Raw genomic sequence first — 16,294 nt, 5'->3', positions numbered from 1 at the left:
TAAAGAGCCTACGTTAGTGTCCCACCAAGGACAAAATAAAAGAGAGTCGGCTGAAGGTGAGGTGAAGTATTCTTTCAAATCAAGGAGTAAAGAAAATGTTTAGAATTAAAGACAGACACAAACAATATGACAATTAGTTGTCCCCATCCCTTATAAAAAATAAATAATCGATAAAGATAAAAACATTTCCACAAGTGGGGGTAGGGGTGTAAGGGGTGACCTGGTAAGGCACCCAAAAGTGAACCCCAGTAACTGCTCGATGCAGTCCAACGAGAGAATGGCATCTGGACCTATGGCCAGGACTGTGTGTTGTCTTCTATTTTGTCCACATATGTACCGAGTGCCTCCTTACAGTCTCAGCCTTTAGCCCAGGTATGGATATAATAAGCCTCAGAGACAGTATAGTTTAAGTTCTTGTTAAGCAAATAAATTAGGGATTGAACAGATTAAGCAGTACTATATCGGTATGGACCGATATAAGCATATCGGTAAAATTACCGGTTATTTTACCGATCCAATATATCTATAAATATCTTATAATTACTGCAAAATTCTGCCATTTTGTTACAATTTTTATGGACAATCTCCATGCCCTACTTTTTAAAAAAGTAAATGTCTAAATATGCAACTTCTTTTGTACTGCAGTCACCTGGAAACAAACATTTCTTAAGAAGGTCAATGAACTATTCAGGTTCTTCAAGGGCCATTTGGAATTTTGTTGACTTCCGGTTCCTGTTGTTGTTTCCTCGACTACCGAAAGGGGTGCTGGTGTATCCATTTCGTCTGCTGCGTGCAATGGGTTTGAGCTGTTGTAATAGCGGGAGTTAAACATGATGAGCCTGCCCGCTGTCGATATTCAGCTCGTGTGGAAAGTGCATAATTGCATTGCATACACCAGCACCCCTAGTGGTAGTCGAGGAAACAACAACAGAAACCGAAAGTCAACCTAACTGTAAAGCATCGAGTTCCCAAGTGGATGGTGGCAGAGGCCACTGAAATTAATAGAACATTTACAAGTAAGTTTCGCGGATATATCTTTAGTAACTCGCTTACGTCTTATATTATCAATCAAGTTGTTTATTCCCCTCAACATGAATGGAATTTTATATCGGACTGGTAGAATATCGGTAAATTTTATATTGATACTTTATCATTTTCAGCACATCCCTACAATAAATGAATGAAGAAATTGGTTTTAAAATTTGAAGAAGGAAGTTTTTGTTAATCGTCAATTTTGTTTTAGTTTAGGAGTTTATCCTCGTATTGCATAATGGGGGAAAAAATAGCCTATGTACTGATATACCAATATAAATATAAACATCAAATTTCCACAAGGCATTAGAAACTAAACCATACCTCACATCGACTGGCAACAGTGCTAAATGATGTCCCAGTGCTGTCAGCTCCTGTTCTCCATCGATTGCTCCAACATTTTTCAGCCGAAGGATAGCTGAATCTATACTTTCCTGTTCTGGTGGCTCTAACGTTCTCCCTGAAATTAACAGAAACAGTCATACATCTTGTTGCCAAACAATTTTAGCCAAGCTGATAACAGCTGAACCAATATCAATACCACTGTCAATACTGCAATTCCCACCAATACAGACACATGAAAATTGTAACAATTCAAATTAATTCAAAACACTTACAAATTTTAATGTTTATAAAGTTCCCATTGGAACTATTGTATAACATGGCAATCTACCAGAGCACTGCTTGAAAATATTCATAATTTGGTATGAGACAATTTATTCACAAAATTTATTTCCTCACACGATGTTGTGAACATAATGAAAATTGTGCACTTTGTATAATTTCTAGGATATTTAGACTCTGGATAAAGTTGTGGACATAATCTTTGCAGCCTCCTCAAGGTCATTAGACTGGAAAATTATCAGCCAGTAAAAAAAATAATAATAATAACAACCCATGGTGCAATGCCCGACAGTCAGGGTCTACCTACCAACTGCCAAGGTAGGAGATCACGCAACCAGTTATAGGGTGATGTGTGGTCAGCACGACAAACCCCCAGTTGTTGTTGTAGGTTTCTGTGACCGGGTGACACTACTCATTTGTAGTTCCTCAATTTCCTCACGGTGGTGAGCGGCCACCGGTCCCATATACACAGGACGAAAAGTTGTTATGCTTCCCTCAGAAGACTCAAACCTTTCTCAGCCAGTACCACTGATTAAATTACAACTGATACTGGCACCCAGTGGCGTGCCTGAGTGGGGGGTTGGTGGAGGTAATAACCCCCTTTGTTTTTTTGTTTTTTTTAAAAAATGGAGGCTGACTACTAGAGAAAGTATATTCCGAAAATCCTGGACACGCCACTGCTGACTCCACTTAAAGTTACATGCAAAGCTTTATGGGTGAATTCAGTACAAGCTATTTTCAATTTGTACATAATATTTACCTAAGACATTGTACACATCTGCATTGTCAAAGAGCTTCAATATTTTGATGGAAAGGATCAGGCCTTCTAGAGGAACTCTGTGAAGCTCAGGTATCGGCTGTCTCCGGAAATTGTACATGTACCTGTGCTGTGTGAAGAGATGGACACAGACACCCTCCATAACCCTTCCAGCCCTTCCTTTACGCTGCAAGGCATTCGCTTGGGAGACCCACACCTGCTCCAGGCTCTCCATGTTCTTGTTTGCATCATACCTTTGGAATAAAACATGAAATTACGAGGGGTATTCAGAAAGTAAGTTCCAGTAGGCTGTTAATAAAAAAATGACACACGTATTTGTCACAAATTCATTATGGTCAGAATCCTTACAGAATAAACAACAGGGTGACTCATAATGTATCTAGGTTCTTCTTAAAGGTTCGCATAAGCACTTTTCTTTATAGATGCAAAATAATAGTTATTTTAAGTGGTTTTATACGTTTCATCCTGGTTTCCCAGAACTTTCTCAAGCCAAGATAACAACACACACACAACTTTACAACTTTACATGTCTAGTCACTAGCGTGGTTCGAAACACTTTTTCGAAATTGGCTTAGGGCTAGTGCTATTTTTTGGCCAAATTGGCTCAATAATACGAGTGCAAAATTTCATTCCGATCGGTGCATGTCTTCAGGTGCCGCATTCTACCTAAAGTTTGAAAAAAATTGAAAAAAGTACCCCCCCCCCCCCTAGTGATGGTACTTTGCATGTAGATCAACTCTAAATGATGTAAACAACGCTAGAAATAATAATAATGGGCATTGCCGGATCTCTTTGGGTGTACTTAAGACCTAAACGTAAACCAAAATTTGCGAAAAATAGGCAAAATGTGTTTGTGTGTGTTTCTTTACTGCGTTTGTGTTAGTTGTAAAGAAATCGAGGTGCATTTATTTTTGACAACAACTTACATCTTTTATAATGTGTTGTCTGCAGCTCTCTGCCTATTTCCGAAAAAGAAACCTGTTCTTTTTTCGAAAATAGCCCAGAACTGAAGATTCCGTGCTCATAGCGAACACAGAAAGGAAAGAATTTGCAGGTGCGTGCTGTTAGCGAACACACAAACTTACTCTGTTTTGTTTGACCTTGAAAGTGGTCAACATGCAAGTGTTGCAAGTGATACCTTATAACAATTTTGTGTTTGAAATTAGCTAATTAGCTAGTAAAAATCTGTGTTTTGTCTTCAGTGATCCCTTACACTTCATTTTCTTCTCTTTCGTACATAGCCACGTCACCGCCTTTTGCCTTGCGTACTTTCCGATACTGGTAACCATTGTACACCAAACACAAATTCCCTTACTTCGTTTTAATGAATTCTATTTCACTCATTTTGCTGGTTTCACAGTCGATTGAAGAATGATCAGGAGTGAGGCAAGGGGTCTCACTTATCGCACAACACTTGAGCAAGCTTGTGTTCTGACGTCACGGAAGAAAGCTTTTTAATTTTAGGCTAAATGCGTACGTTGTTAGGTTAGGCTAGCTATGTTTAGTTCTCTTAGCCTGAATACTAATTTTTCATTGTATTTATGCTAATGGAACCTAACCTAACAGGCCTAATATAACCCCGTAGGTATTCCTCGTCTGACGTCAGAACACAAGGTAGCAAAACTGTTGTGCGACAAGAAAGACCCTAGTCAGGTCAGGTCAAAAGGCACCAGCCAATGAGGTGTTTCTTCACGGAAGTTGGCTTATCCCTGGCAACACTTGCATGCTGACTAGTTTCAAGGACAAAAAAGACAGGACAAGTTTGCGTGTTTGCTAACAGCACGCTCCTTCAAATCCTTCCGTAACTGTGTTCGCTAACAGCACATGTTCGATATGAGTACGTTCGCTAACAGCACGGAGGTGGCTGCAGTTCGAGTTCCGCCCACCCTCCCACTTATGCTTACATGGGTTTAGTACGTTCTGCAATGATCAGGCGGTTGCTGTATTCCTATGTAGTAGTTTAGTACTCTGCCTTAGTGGAAAACTTCGGAATATGGTCCCGAGACTTCAACGTTGCCAAAATAAACTTATGGTTCTACTCTCTGCCACACACTGATGCTGCCGCCTCGGTCACAAGCTTCACATGTCCTTCGACGGCTTGCGTATGAGCTGGAAAACAGGTGATAACTTCTCCCGGATAAGAAATTGATTTTATGTTGTCCTGAAGTTGTTCCAAACTTAAGTGTCGTGTGAACGTTGGTTCAGTCAGTTGGCATTTAAACCATTCAATCATGTCGACGTAGTTTTCTGAGTCGACCTTAATCTCCGGTACTGTGAATTCTCGGGTGGCTTTCGGAGATGGAGATGTTCTTACTTTTAGGATTCTCCTCCAACCAAGTATCCTTATGTGTGGGTTGTCATCGGAAATCATTGTCACAAGAAGGTTTTCCGGGTGGGCAAACCAGGTGTTTCACTGTAGGACAGTATAGTTGTTTTTCCTTACTTGATGTCCATGCAGCGGGAAGCAGATAAAAGTCTCCACAGGTGTCGGCCTCCTTCAACGCACGTTGGCTCTTTCTTGATGGAAAACCAAATAGGAGTATACAGGTTCATAATGTACTGGACGAATGTCTGCAGCATTTCCGGCGGATTCTTCGTTGCAATGTAGAGACGTAATATTCTATTGGCAGGTGTCAGCAACCTGGCATGATGCAACTTCCCAGGATGCCTCTCAGCCAATCCAGCGTCGCAATCGCTGGTCGAAACCACTTTACAGATGCACAATAGATATCTTTGGTCGAAGGTTAGGTTCTCTTCTGTTAAGTCGTCAGTCCAAGGCACTGGCACAGGCTGCACCTGGCATATTTTCCCAGTCTTGTAGTGCCACTCCAATTGGTCTTGCAAACGTAGTAGGTCCAGTACTTTTTCCGTCAATTTCTTCAATGAAGTGCCCCAAGGGAAGTTCAATTGTGTGCAGAAGACAAGCAAACCTTTGAAGAAGCTTCTTGAGATAGTATTCCAGTTGGGCCATTGCGCCGTTCTTCCATCCTGTATTAAAAGGCATTCCATCGCAGCCTATTACGACGAGTTCCAAAGTATCGATGTCCTCTTCTGAAGGAAAAATTCGGATGGCTTCGGCAATACTGTTTCCTCTTCCCCATGTTGGTGTTAGAGGACCGATGTATTTGGATCCTGACTCCTTTATAAGAACAACATGCTCCTCCCTCTCTACAGTCCGATAAGCTTTATCGTCTTCTTGCTGAATCATCATTGTTTCATCCTGTCTTCCGTCAAAATAAAGTCCTTTCACTCCATTGCAGCCTCCTCTGCAATGGTTTCACCTAATTTATTTTTCTCTCTAAGAACCTTATTTGAGTCAATCACTTTTTCCTTATGATCAGCAGTAACAAGGCCTAAGTCTTCCAAAAGAGATGAAGCTAGAAGAGTGGCTTTGCTTTTAGAAATTTGGGTCCTGTAAACCGCACTGGCGAAGTTAGGAAGTTTCAGTCTCATTTGCTGGAAAGGTTGTGTCGAAGTTTTTTGTCTTTTAGAAGGGTTGAACTCGTCTGAATCCAAAGCTCCCTCCGTCTCAGTTTCATTTGTAAGAACTTCAGCGGTAGAACTTGAGTCCATGATTTTAAAACTCGGGAGTAATCAATGTAAAAAATGATTGCTTCGCACACTTCAAACACAATATCTTTGAAAAAAATATTTGACTAATAGAAAATGATGAAAACTTAATATATCCGTACAACAAAGCTCTTGTATCCAATTCAAATCACATAAAATAAAAGTCCATTAAGCCTATTTTTCACAAATTTTGGTTTAAGTTTAGGCCTTAAGTATGCCTAAAGAGGTCCGGCAATGCCTATTATTATTATTATTATATCTGGCGTTGTTTACATCATTTAGAGTTGGTCTACATGCAAAATATCATCACTAGGGAAAACAAATATTTAAATTTTTTTTTACCAAAACTTACTTTTTTTTCAATTTTTTACACACTTTAGGTACGATGCGGCACCTGAACACATACACCGATCGAGCTGAAATTTTGCATATGTATTATAGAGCCAATTTGCCCCAAAAATAGCACTAGCTGTAAGCCAATTTTGAAAAAAAGTGTTTTTTCGAACCACCCTACTAGTCACCCTACACTTCTAAGGAATGTCCTTGTTTCTTCCCAGGGAATCCGGAGGCACAACAAGGTGGGAAAAACAGTTTTCCTGAAAAGTAAGAAGGACATTCCTTAGTTATCATCTGTTTGTATGCTTCCCTTCATAAAAGCTTGGTTTACAAGTGTATGATAACTTCTGAATCACCTTCCGGTTAAGATCAGGAATGTTTGTGTTGCCACAATCCCTATGTACCTGCATGGCACAGGGATAGCTTAGATCAAACATGCAACAATAAAGTAACTTACCGTTTCTCTTTCATTTTTCCGCAATCAATAACAAACACACAGTCATCAATAGTCACAGAGGTCTCTGCTATGTTTGTTGACAAGACTATTTTTCTTACTCCTGCTTTTGGTTTGCTGAAATGAACAATAAGAAACATCACTAGGAGGAAAATCTGGCCGAAAAAACCAACAATTTAACAAAATTACTACATTAGTAGCTCGCAGAACAAAAATTTTAATAGATATAATTAAGTGCAAACATATGTGAGTTTTTAAAGTTGATACGTTAATGACACTATATTTTCTTCAGAAGTAAGATTCGTTGTAAATTCACTGCACAGTGTTCTGTGACTTGGTGCATGGAGTCATTGAAATCAACACGTAAATAAATTGTTCATTTTGCAAAGTTACTTTTGTAAGAAAAAGTTTCTCCTGGTATTTTGGAGGATACACTTGATTTACGTGTTTTGCAAGTTACTCACTGCATAATATAATCTATACAAAATTTGTACAATAGTCTTACTTACATGAGTGAATATAGAATTTCGAAACTACATTTCAGGGTTCAACTGCACCCTTCCTCAGGTTGTTTTTCCTCTAGGGACAAATCATTTTATGTTGCGTCAAAAGTGTTAGGTTAAAAGGTTTGGTTGAAAAACACTTGTTAAAAACCGGTCACCATTCAATTAACACCCCCAGTTAAAAATCCTGCTATAAGGTCTTCCCCATTCTCCGTCAGACCTCATTTGCACGGGATCCTATTAAATTCGGATTAAATTCACTAGAGAAAACCTTGGTGATAAAATTCATTTCTTAGATCTTAGTATTACTAAGATGGGTAAGGAAATAAGAACGGGGGCATTTCACAAGCAATTGGCCGGGGATTTGTACATCAATAAAGAATCGGAATATTCAGGTAGGGTTAAAAGGAACGTACACCTTAACTTCTTTATTAGAGCAGGAAGACTATGTAGTGGAGAGGAAGAAGGGGTAAGCGAAGGGGAATGGATAATGGAGGTAGGGAGGAAAAGTAGATTTAAGAACCATGAAATGCATACAAAGGAACGTGCAAAAAATCATCACCCAAGAGATAAATAGAGATAAGGAGGAGAAAACAAAAGGGGAGGTAGAAGAGGAAAAAAGTAAGGAGAATGTTAGGTTAGTAGGGATCATGTATATTAAAGGGTTATTCAAAAAAAATGAGAAAACAGTAAGAGAGTATGGGATTAGATGTGGGATGAGAGCTCCACAGAATATAGAGAAATATTTCACCGAATACTAAGGGTTGGAAAAGGGAAAGGAAACCCTGAGGAAGCCAAAGGCGTGTACAGGATTAGATGCGAATGTGAGTATATAGGACAGACGGGAAGAAGTATGCATATAAGATGGGGGAACAAGAGGACGACAATAGGGAGGGAGTCCCCAGAACCGGATTGTCCGAACATACAATCGTAAGCGAGCATAAGATCGTAAAGAAAGAGATTATTAGAAAAGAAGGCAATTAAATAGAAACGTCTATGAGACCACGAATATTTGCACGGGGAGAAGTAAAAAACTGAACACAGATGACTGAAATTTAGAGGAAGGATGGGCGAATTTTTTTTAAAAGTGGGACAGAACAAAGGAAGAAGATCGTAAGATAGGATTCCATGTTACTCCGGAAGTGGTCCGTGTGGTTGAGGTAGAACGAGAGTTTGAGTTGGATTGGTGATGCAAGTAGGGGAAGGCGGAATGGCGTAGGAGGGGAATTAACCTTTACGACTTCTCGGTCAGGAGTAGACTGTCAGAGCAAGCAGAACAACGGAATGTGTTTAGTCAATTTAATAGGATCCCGTGCAAATGAGGTCTGACACGAGAATGGGGAACACCTTACAGCAGGATTTTTAACTGGGGTTTTTAATTGAATGGTGACCTGTTTTTAAAAAGTGTTTTCAACCTAACCTTTTACGCGTAACCTAATCCTTTTAACACTTTTGACGCAGCATAAAATGATTTGTGCCTAGAGGAAAAATCACCTGAGGAAGAAGGCAGTTGAACCCTGAAACGTAGTTTTGAAATTCTATACTCACTCACGTAAGTAAGACTATTTTGTACAAATTTTGTATAGAGGATACACTTGACATTCTGATACTGTTCAGCTCTACTGAAAACCTACCTGAACACTGCCTGTTGTTCTTCATTTGATAGAGTTGAATGGAGTGGAACTATGACAAACTTTCCTTTGCGTGGAGACAAGAAGGAATGATTCATCAATTGGTCATGGAGAGCTTTGATGTCTGTGATTCCTGGTAGGAAAACCTATAATAAGAACATTTATTTATATATTTGAACACAACAGGCGAATGCCTGATTACAGCATTCAACATTCTGCTTTTATGACTAGGAAACTTCTTATGTCACGTGCCGGCAACATATTTGTTAAAACACTAAAATCACACACAAACAGCACAATAAAAAACACTTCGGAGTTCTTCCAAGCTTTCAACTCCTTCGCGGAGTCGTCTTCAGGGCTGGTCGAGGACAGACGGACCAGCCCTGACGATGACTCCATGAAGGAGTTGAAAGCTTGGAAGAACTCCGAAGTGTTTTTTATTGTGCTGTTTGTGTGTGATTTTAGTGTTTTAACAAATTCTGCTTTTAGTTGGTAAGTTCACGAGTTAATGACAAGAAATAATCTTGAAGTTGCAGAACATGTCAACGCTAAAGTAAATGTACACAACAGAAAATATAGTATGTACAAACAAAATATAAGATGAAAATATAATGCATTATAAATTACATAAACTGGCTGCGGTGGCTCAGTCGGTAACGCGTCTGACTACCATGCTAAAGGTTCTGGGTTCGATCCCCGACCGGTTCAAATCCGGGAACTTTTCTAACATTGGAAGCGGCCCCGGTGCCCACCCAGCATCGAATAACATGGGTACCTGGGGGAAACCCTGGGGGGTAAAGGCAGTCAGGGGGGTGATGCTGATCACATCACCCCACTCACGACCGGATCAAGAAAGTATGGGGCATTACCCCCACACCCCCTATACGCCTTCATGGCGTGGTGCTAAGCACAGGAGAACACTTTCCCTTTTTTTTATAAATTACATAAAATATGAAAATTAAAATAGAACACAGTAAAATTCAACGATAGAAGTTATAACTTCAGGATGTAGTGTAGGAGCATGTCTTATTTTACTTGTAAACTGCAGTGAATTAAAATTTAAATTCCTTTTGAAACTGAAGTCCGTATTCATCCTGAGTATAATTTGGAGTTAATATTCGGTAAATTATTAACACTTGCATAATTCTACAGTCCCTGTTTATTCATTTGTATGTCTAACAGAATGCAACAGTATTCAATATATGAAGAAATACATTAATTTATGTTGGTGATAAAGTACCCAGAACCTGTAAATGCTCTAGAAAGTACTTATATGAACAGTACCCCAAATACAACACATTAATAAGTATTAGGGATAGACTACCAATCTGATTTAAAATTTCATACGTTCCATGAAAAGCATAAATGATTAATTTTCTTCTTTAATTAATGTGAGAACCTGGGTAAATGATGAGTTTTCCTTCAGAAATTAAGACATTTACTTTACAAAACCAAGGTGTATGAATTATATCACTAAATCATAAAAATTAGGGTTCAGCCAACACTAAATCCATTGTATGCAAGTGATATTGGTTTAAGAAAGTACTGGTTTCAATTTCATTGTCAAAATTAGCCAATACATTTCCTGATTCCACAGTGCTTGCAAACATGTCGTGAAGCATTTTCCCTCCACAGTGCTTGCAAACATGTCGTGAAGCATTTTCCCAAAGTGATGTAGGGAGGAAGTGGGATTTTGTGTTTAAATGATTACCTCATAGCTAAGAATTCATCTCATATGAAATTAAGAAGTTTAATTCACAGCATAATTTCAATAAAAAAACGAATAAGGTGGAACCTCGATTTTATGCTATTCAGGGGAACAGGGTGGAAAAACTTAAAATGCAGGAAAATGTAAAATCGAGGAAATTTTTGAAACATTTTGCTACGCTGGGACCATCCAAGACTGAATGTATAATGCAGGAAAATTTACAACTGGGGAATATAAAATCGAGGTTTCTCTGCATTAACAACTATACATATTGTTACAATTTCCAAGTATCAGTGGGACTTGGTAAGAGTACTCAGTATCAGTAGAGGGCCTTCGCGATGGTGTAGTGGTTGCGTCGTCACCTTGCAATCAAGGGGTCCAGTGTTTGATACCCAGTGGAGGCACATAGTGGTTCGAATCCCACTTCAAACTGTAGGTCCAGTCCCGATTAGGCTATCTGTACATAAAGTGAACTAAAAACACTAACTCAAGTTTCAGTTTAAAGTGATATCGGGTTAAAGTTCATACCCATGCAAATGTTAACTCCAATTAGGATGACCGCAGTAAAAATGAGACTGAATTTCCAGGTCACAACTGAGTAGAAATTTTATCCTACTCCAAAGAGATTATGGGCTACAGGTCTCCAGTCAGTAGGTCAGCCAACTACCACACTAAAGACCCTTTCCTCAAGACAGATGATCGAAGACGGAAATTTTTCCAACTTTTTCCAACCTTGCCTCTGCATTAAGTACCTGTGGGTACCTTAGGGGCATCCCTGGTGTTGATCACATGATCCAAAAATAGCAGAGACCACGACATTGTGGGACCCTCCCTACCTTCACATTACCTAATATGACTTCATGACACTGAGAAATGAGCATGGGAAACTTTACATTTTCCCCAAAGGAGACTACGGTTTATCAAGAAGTAGAAATTGTGGATGTTTTCTGATTTGACTCAGACAAATAGCCAAATTAAGATAATTTCACACATTAAACTTGGATATTGAAACTTTCAGTGAACATGTTTCATCTTTATGGTACTTGTAGTTTCTGAGGCATTGTAAGTGCTGAATGGAACTCAGACAGAAATCACACAAGTTATAATCTTGATGTAAACTTTCTTAAAATTATGACAACTAGTATTTGAACCTTAGAACTCTGTGATCTAAATAAGTTGTACACTTCACGGGCTACCATATCCATATTTTGTCACAAACACATAATTATGACAGTGTGGCAAATCTTGTCAAATTTCCATTCCCATTCAAGCAACTATCTGTAATATTTATTTGAATGCAATTGAACAGTTCACTTACCAATATTGAGCCTGTCCTGGGGAAAGTATGATCTCCCATGGCGATCCATTCTATCACATGCTCGATAAGATCAAAGTTTATTTTCTCTGGATCCATCAGTAGTAATGTTCTGCAAGTGTGGTTGCTGAAATCTGAAAGAAAGAGCATGAATGGAAACTCAGTGATGAGGCTTCACGTATTCCTCACTCTACGGATATTTTAACATGCCCATAGTAACCAAAGTGGATATATTAAAACTCGCAGCTATGTGAAAATTTGGGCTCATTCAGGGATCGAATCTGGGTGTCATAATTCAGTGCCAATGCTCTCAACTGAACTATCAATCCAGCTATGTTAACATTGGGGGAAAAAATCAATTTAAATTCACAGCACAAGTGTACCGGATGTTTCATAAATAATTGAGGGGTTACAAAAATTTATTGCAAGTAAAGTATTAAATTTATGTTAGTGAAACCAGTCCAGAATGATCAAGGAATGCAAACAGTTTGTGCATGTATGTTTCGTTAAGCTGAGAGTTCATATCCCTGCTGCTAGGTGACACTCAGATCACACATATCACTCAAAGTGTTTTGTGCAATGTTTGGCCCCCAAGATCAAGATCACCGGACCTCAAACCGTGTGACTTCCTTTGTGGGGTTTCATCAAAGGCAGGATATTAGTCCCACCGATGACACCTGATATTGCAGGCCTAAGGGAGCGTATCATCGGAGCGATAGACACTATCGACAGCCCATGTTGATGTGAGTGTGGCAAGAACTAGACTATCGTATCGATGTGTGCCGTGTCAGCCTTGTTGCACATATTGAACATTTGTAGATGCACAAAAAAACCGTTTGAGTTCCCCGTTCGTTCTGGACTGGTTTAATTAATGTAAGTTCAATACTTTTACTTGCAATAAATCTTTGAAACCCCTCAATTATTTATGAAACATCCGGTATTTTAATTCCAGATGAGTCATCATAAGCAATAGGTAAATAACATAATTTTTTGCAAAGCACGCAGAGAATTTATTTTATATTTGTATTAAAGAATACACTTCAACTTCAATTACGTGAGTTTTGGTTTAAAATATTATTGAATTGTGGTTACACAGGCTTCCCACTAAATTTGCCAAAGCTACCTGTAACTTTTCCAGGTCTTTTTGAGAACATTTTTAAAGCATTCTGTAACGTTTTTACCAATCCTAACTCTTTCTACAGTATATATTCAGAGTTGAAACAAGAAAAATGTGACTTCAGTTGAAAGATATATCACATATCTAAGATTTCCTTCAACTAATAAACACTAGTAGTATAAAATTTAGAGTATACAAACATGTGAAAAATTTAGTATACACAAATAGCTGAAAAAAGTGCCACTAACAGTATTAAAATAAAATACAATAACAATAAAAAATATTAAAGGCAAGGAAAGGTTCTACCTTAGAAAAATATTACTACTTGTGCATCCAATTTCAACCTATACTGATTGCAATACTTGAAAACAGTAACAACTCGAAGATACAATATTTATATCTTTTAATAGATAAATTTTCTGCTGGAACTACATCATACTAATCTTTCAGTGTGTTGCTTTAATATATTCATAATTGCACATAATAGTAATTTAATCACAACCATTTCTTCTCATGGTGTTGTAAAAACAAGACAATCATGGATTGTTGTACTACACAAGACACTTTGACTCTGGAGAGGTATCATCTGGTATCAATGAGAAAATTTCCACTGGTACTGATAAATCAGCATAAGCTCTAGCTCAGCTCTCATTTTATCTCAGAAGAAAAATATATATTGTTGAGATGTTTCCTAGTTCTTAAAACAAATAAGTTGGCTTCAACATTAATGAAAACTAGCAGGCAATAAGAATATTGTACTGATATGATATACCATATTGTATGTGCACGTATAATGCACATCCTGGTTTCTGATGGGGAAAAGCAAGAAACAATTATATCTCATGTATAATGGCAGTACAATTCAGGTTCAAGAAATGACTTTCATAGTTGTAGGCCGTAAAGCTGGTGCTATGCCAATCAAGAGCAAATCGTTGCTATGTGACCAAGAGGAGAATATTATCTTGTGCATACAATAAGTCACCAACCCACACTACCTCTCCAATTTTCCCTCCAATGTGTTTAGCATCTTAAAGCTTTCACTACTGTAACCTCCTGTTGCATTTGGCTGCAGCTATTGGCGATTAGCAGTGCTGGTATAATGTGTGCACAGAAGTCTTGCTCGTATCCACACTACAGTAACCTTTTTCTTCCCGAGTTCCTGGGTGTACGAATACTTTTTGTGCGTGTTGCTTGTGGTTTGTGTGTATTTCATGCTTATGGTTTGTGTATGTATTAATGTTAAGATCTGTTTCGCAATGGGTTAGATAAATCGATGTGCTTTCTATTGTCTTTTCGGGGTTTGGCGATCTTTACATGTCGAAATCACTATTTCCGCCCCTTTTCATGAAAAATGGTGGTGTACGAATACTTTCTGCACTCACTGTACATCCTTTGTGATGGGAAGTGCATGCTCGAATTCTGCCAGAATGGCATGGTGCTGCTTTTTTCAGTGTCGCAAAATGTTGTTACAAAACGAAAAATAATGGGAAATGGTCATTTCACTTTTTAGTGTTTTTTTTAAAAATCATTATTGCTAAAGAAATCGAACCTGGCAATTCGTATTTGAACCTGTTGATATATACACGTTATACACAGTGACATAGTGAAAACATGCATAATTTTAATGCAGGGATGTTCGAAATATTCTGTGCATAATACGCACCACAGTTTTTGGAGGCAAAACTTTTGGAAAAAAGTGTGCCCAATACATGAGTAAATAACGTAAAAAATGAAAAAACAACAACATAAAAATATTAATGATTTCTTCATCTCCTTACCACTATATCTGTGAAGGAACTGTTGCACTGTTAAACTTTCATCAGCCACATAATGAGAAGCTGGCCTGAAGCCTTCCTTCCCGCACAGGAGCATTTCCAAGTCTAAATTGGTGAGCGGATCATTCCCGTAGTCCATGCCTGCCTTCCCCTTCAAATGATCCTTAGCCATGTCCTTCTTCAGCTTCAAGGATCTTGAGTATGGTGACGAATCTTCCAATGAATATTTTGTCATTTCTACTATATCCTCCAAATAAAACTGGGTCACGGGAAATGTCCTTCCTGAAAAGGTATTTCACATTTTAATCTCAATGATAACAATCAAATTTGCAGAAATAAACATACAACGTCTGTTCAAAAAGAAACCAAGCTTTCAAAATAGCATGTCAATGTATCGATATTCACTATTCTGTGAAGCGGGAATCTTTAGAAATAATAATCAGACATATTAATTACAAACAAGTTTCTTAGGAATTATACTTAATGCTGCTTTCAAGTGAAGGTGGGCGAGGGGATGGTAAAAAATAAACAGAACAAGATTTAAAAGGTGGCCAAAACTGATGAAATTCAATTGAAAATTAAGCAATTACAGTTATAATTGCACTAGGTCTTAATTTTTGCAGTAAACCGTTTCAATGAGAAACAAGTTGTGTCTCATTTATTTGTCCCTATTTACACATAATTTTGTAAAGGCAGTCTTCATCATTCTATTATAAGATTTTTTTTATTGTTTTGTGCACTGGAGTGGCATGTTTTTATATCAAAAGCTTCAAGCTCTCTCCAATTATAAAATATCAGATATTTGAAAAATGACCACATACTCTCTTCTAAAAGTATCAGCAGTAATTACCTATCAGATGGCTACACTGAACAGAAAATCTGCATTGTTACTTTTACCTACCTGGAATATCAATGATTGGAATGGTATCAAAGTAATCAGAGAATAGTTTAGAATTCAACGTAGCACTCATCAAAATTATTTTCAGGTCTTTTCTGCTGGGCAGTAGATCCCTCAATATCATTAGGAGGAAGTCACTTGAATGGAAGAAAATAATAGATAGATGTTAACATCATATTATGTAAAATGTATTTACATTTATCACAGCTATTACAAAAATACAATGGATGTATGCAGTAGCAGAGGTTGGGTGCCAAAACTGAGGGGTGGAGGGGATAAGGACAGCTTACTTTCTCTTGGTAGGCAAGGCTTAGCATTAATATGCTTTGTGTATGGACAAAAAGCATGTTACAGGGGGGGGGGGGGGCTACTGCCCCCTACCTCGGTCACCCTAATAGTCTCCACTGGATATCTCTAAGAAATACACGTAAATCTATCTATCTATATATATAAATAAACGTATGTATGTATGTATGTATGTGTGTTTGTGTCGGCATAACTCTCGAACGCCTGGAGCCATTTCAACCAAACGTGGTACACGTATCACTTGCAA

At 38.2% G+C, this 16,294-nt stretch overlaps 1 protein-coding gene across 2 annotated transcripts in view; it reads right to left on the bottom strand.

The window, feature by feature from the left end:
* Positions 1-16,294, bottom strand: part of LOC145980551 (putative ATP-dependent RNA helicase DHX57) — a 63,365-nt gene that overhangs the window by 25,062 nt on the left and 22,009 nt on the right. For both annotated transcript variants that reach the window (XM_083113572.1, XM_083113573.1), the window contains exons 7-13: positions 15,745-15,878; positions 14,847-15,125; positions 11,955-12,085; positions 8,932-9,074; positions 6,798-6,911; positions 2,417-2,667; positions 1,357-1,492 (exon numbers count right to left, since the gene is read on the bottom strand). In XM_083113572.1, coding sequence (XP_082969698.1) covers positions 1,357-1,492; positions 2,417-2,667; positions 6,798-6,911; positions 8,932-9,074; positions 11,955-12,085; positions 14,847-15,125; positions 15,745-15,878 — 1,188 coding nt within the window. The remainder of the gene's footprint in view (positions 1-1,356; positions 1,493-2,416; positions 2,668-6,797; positions 6,912-8,931; positions 9,075-11,954; positions 12,086-14,846; positions 15,126-15,744; positions 15,879-16,294) is intronic.

This window comes from Lepisma saccharinum, chromosome 28 (genome assembly GCF_977018435.1).
Source record: "Lepisma saccharinum chromosome 28, izLepSacc3.1, whole genome shotgun sequence".
Classification (NCBI taxonomy): domain Eukaryota; kingdom Metazoa; phylum Arthropoda; class Insecta; order Zygentoma; family Lepismatidae; genus Lepisma; species Lepisma saccharinum.
This window is presented reverse-complemented; position numbering and strand designations above follow the sequence as displayed.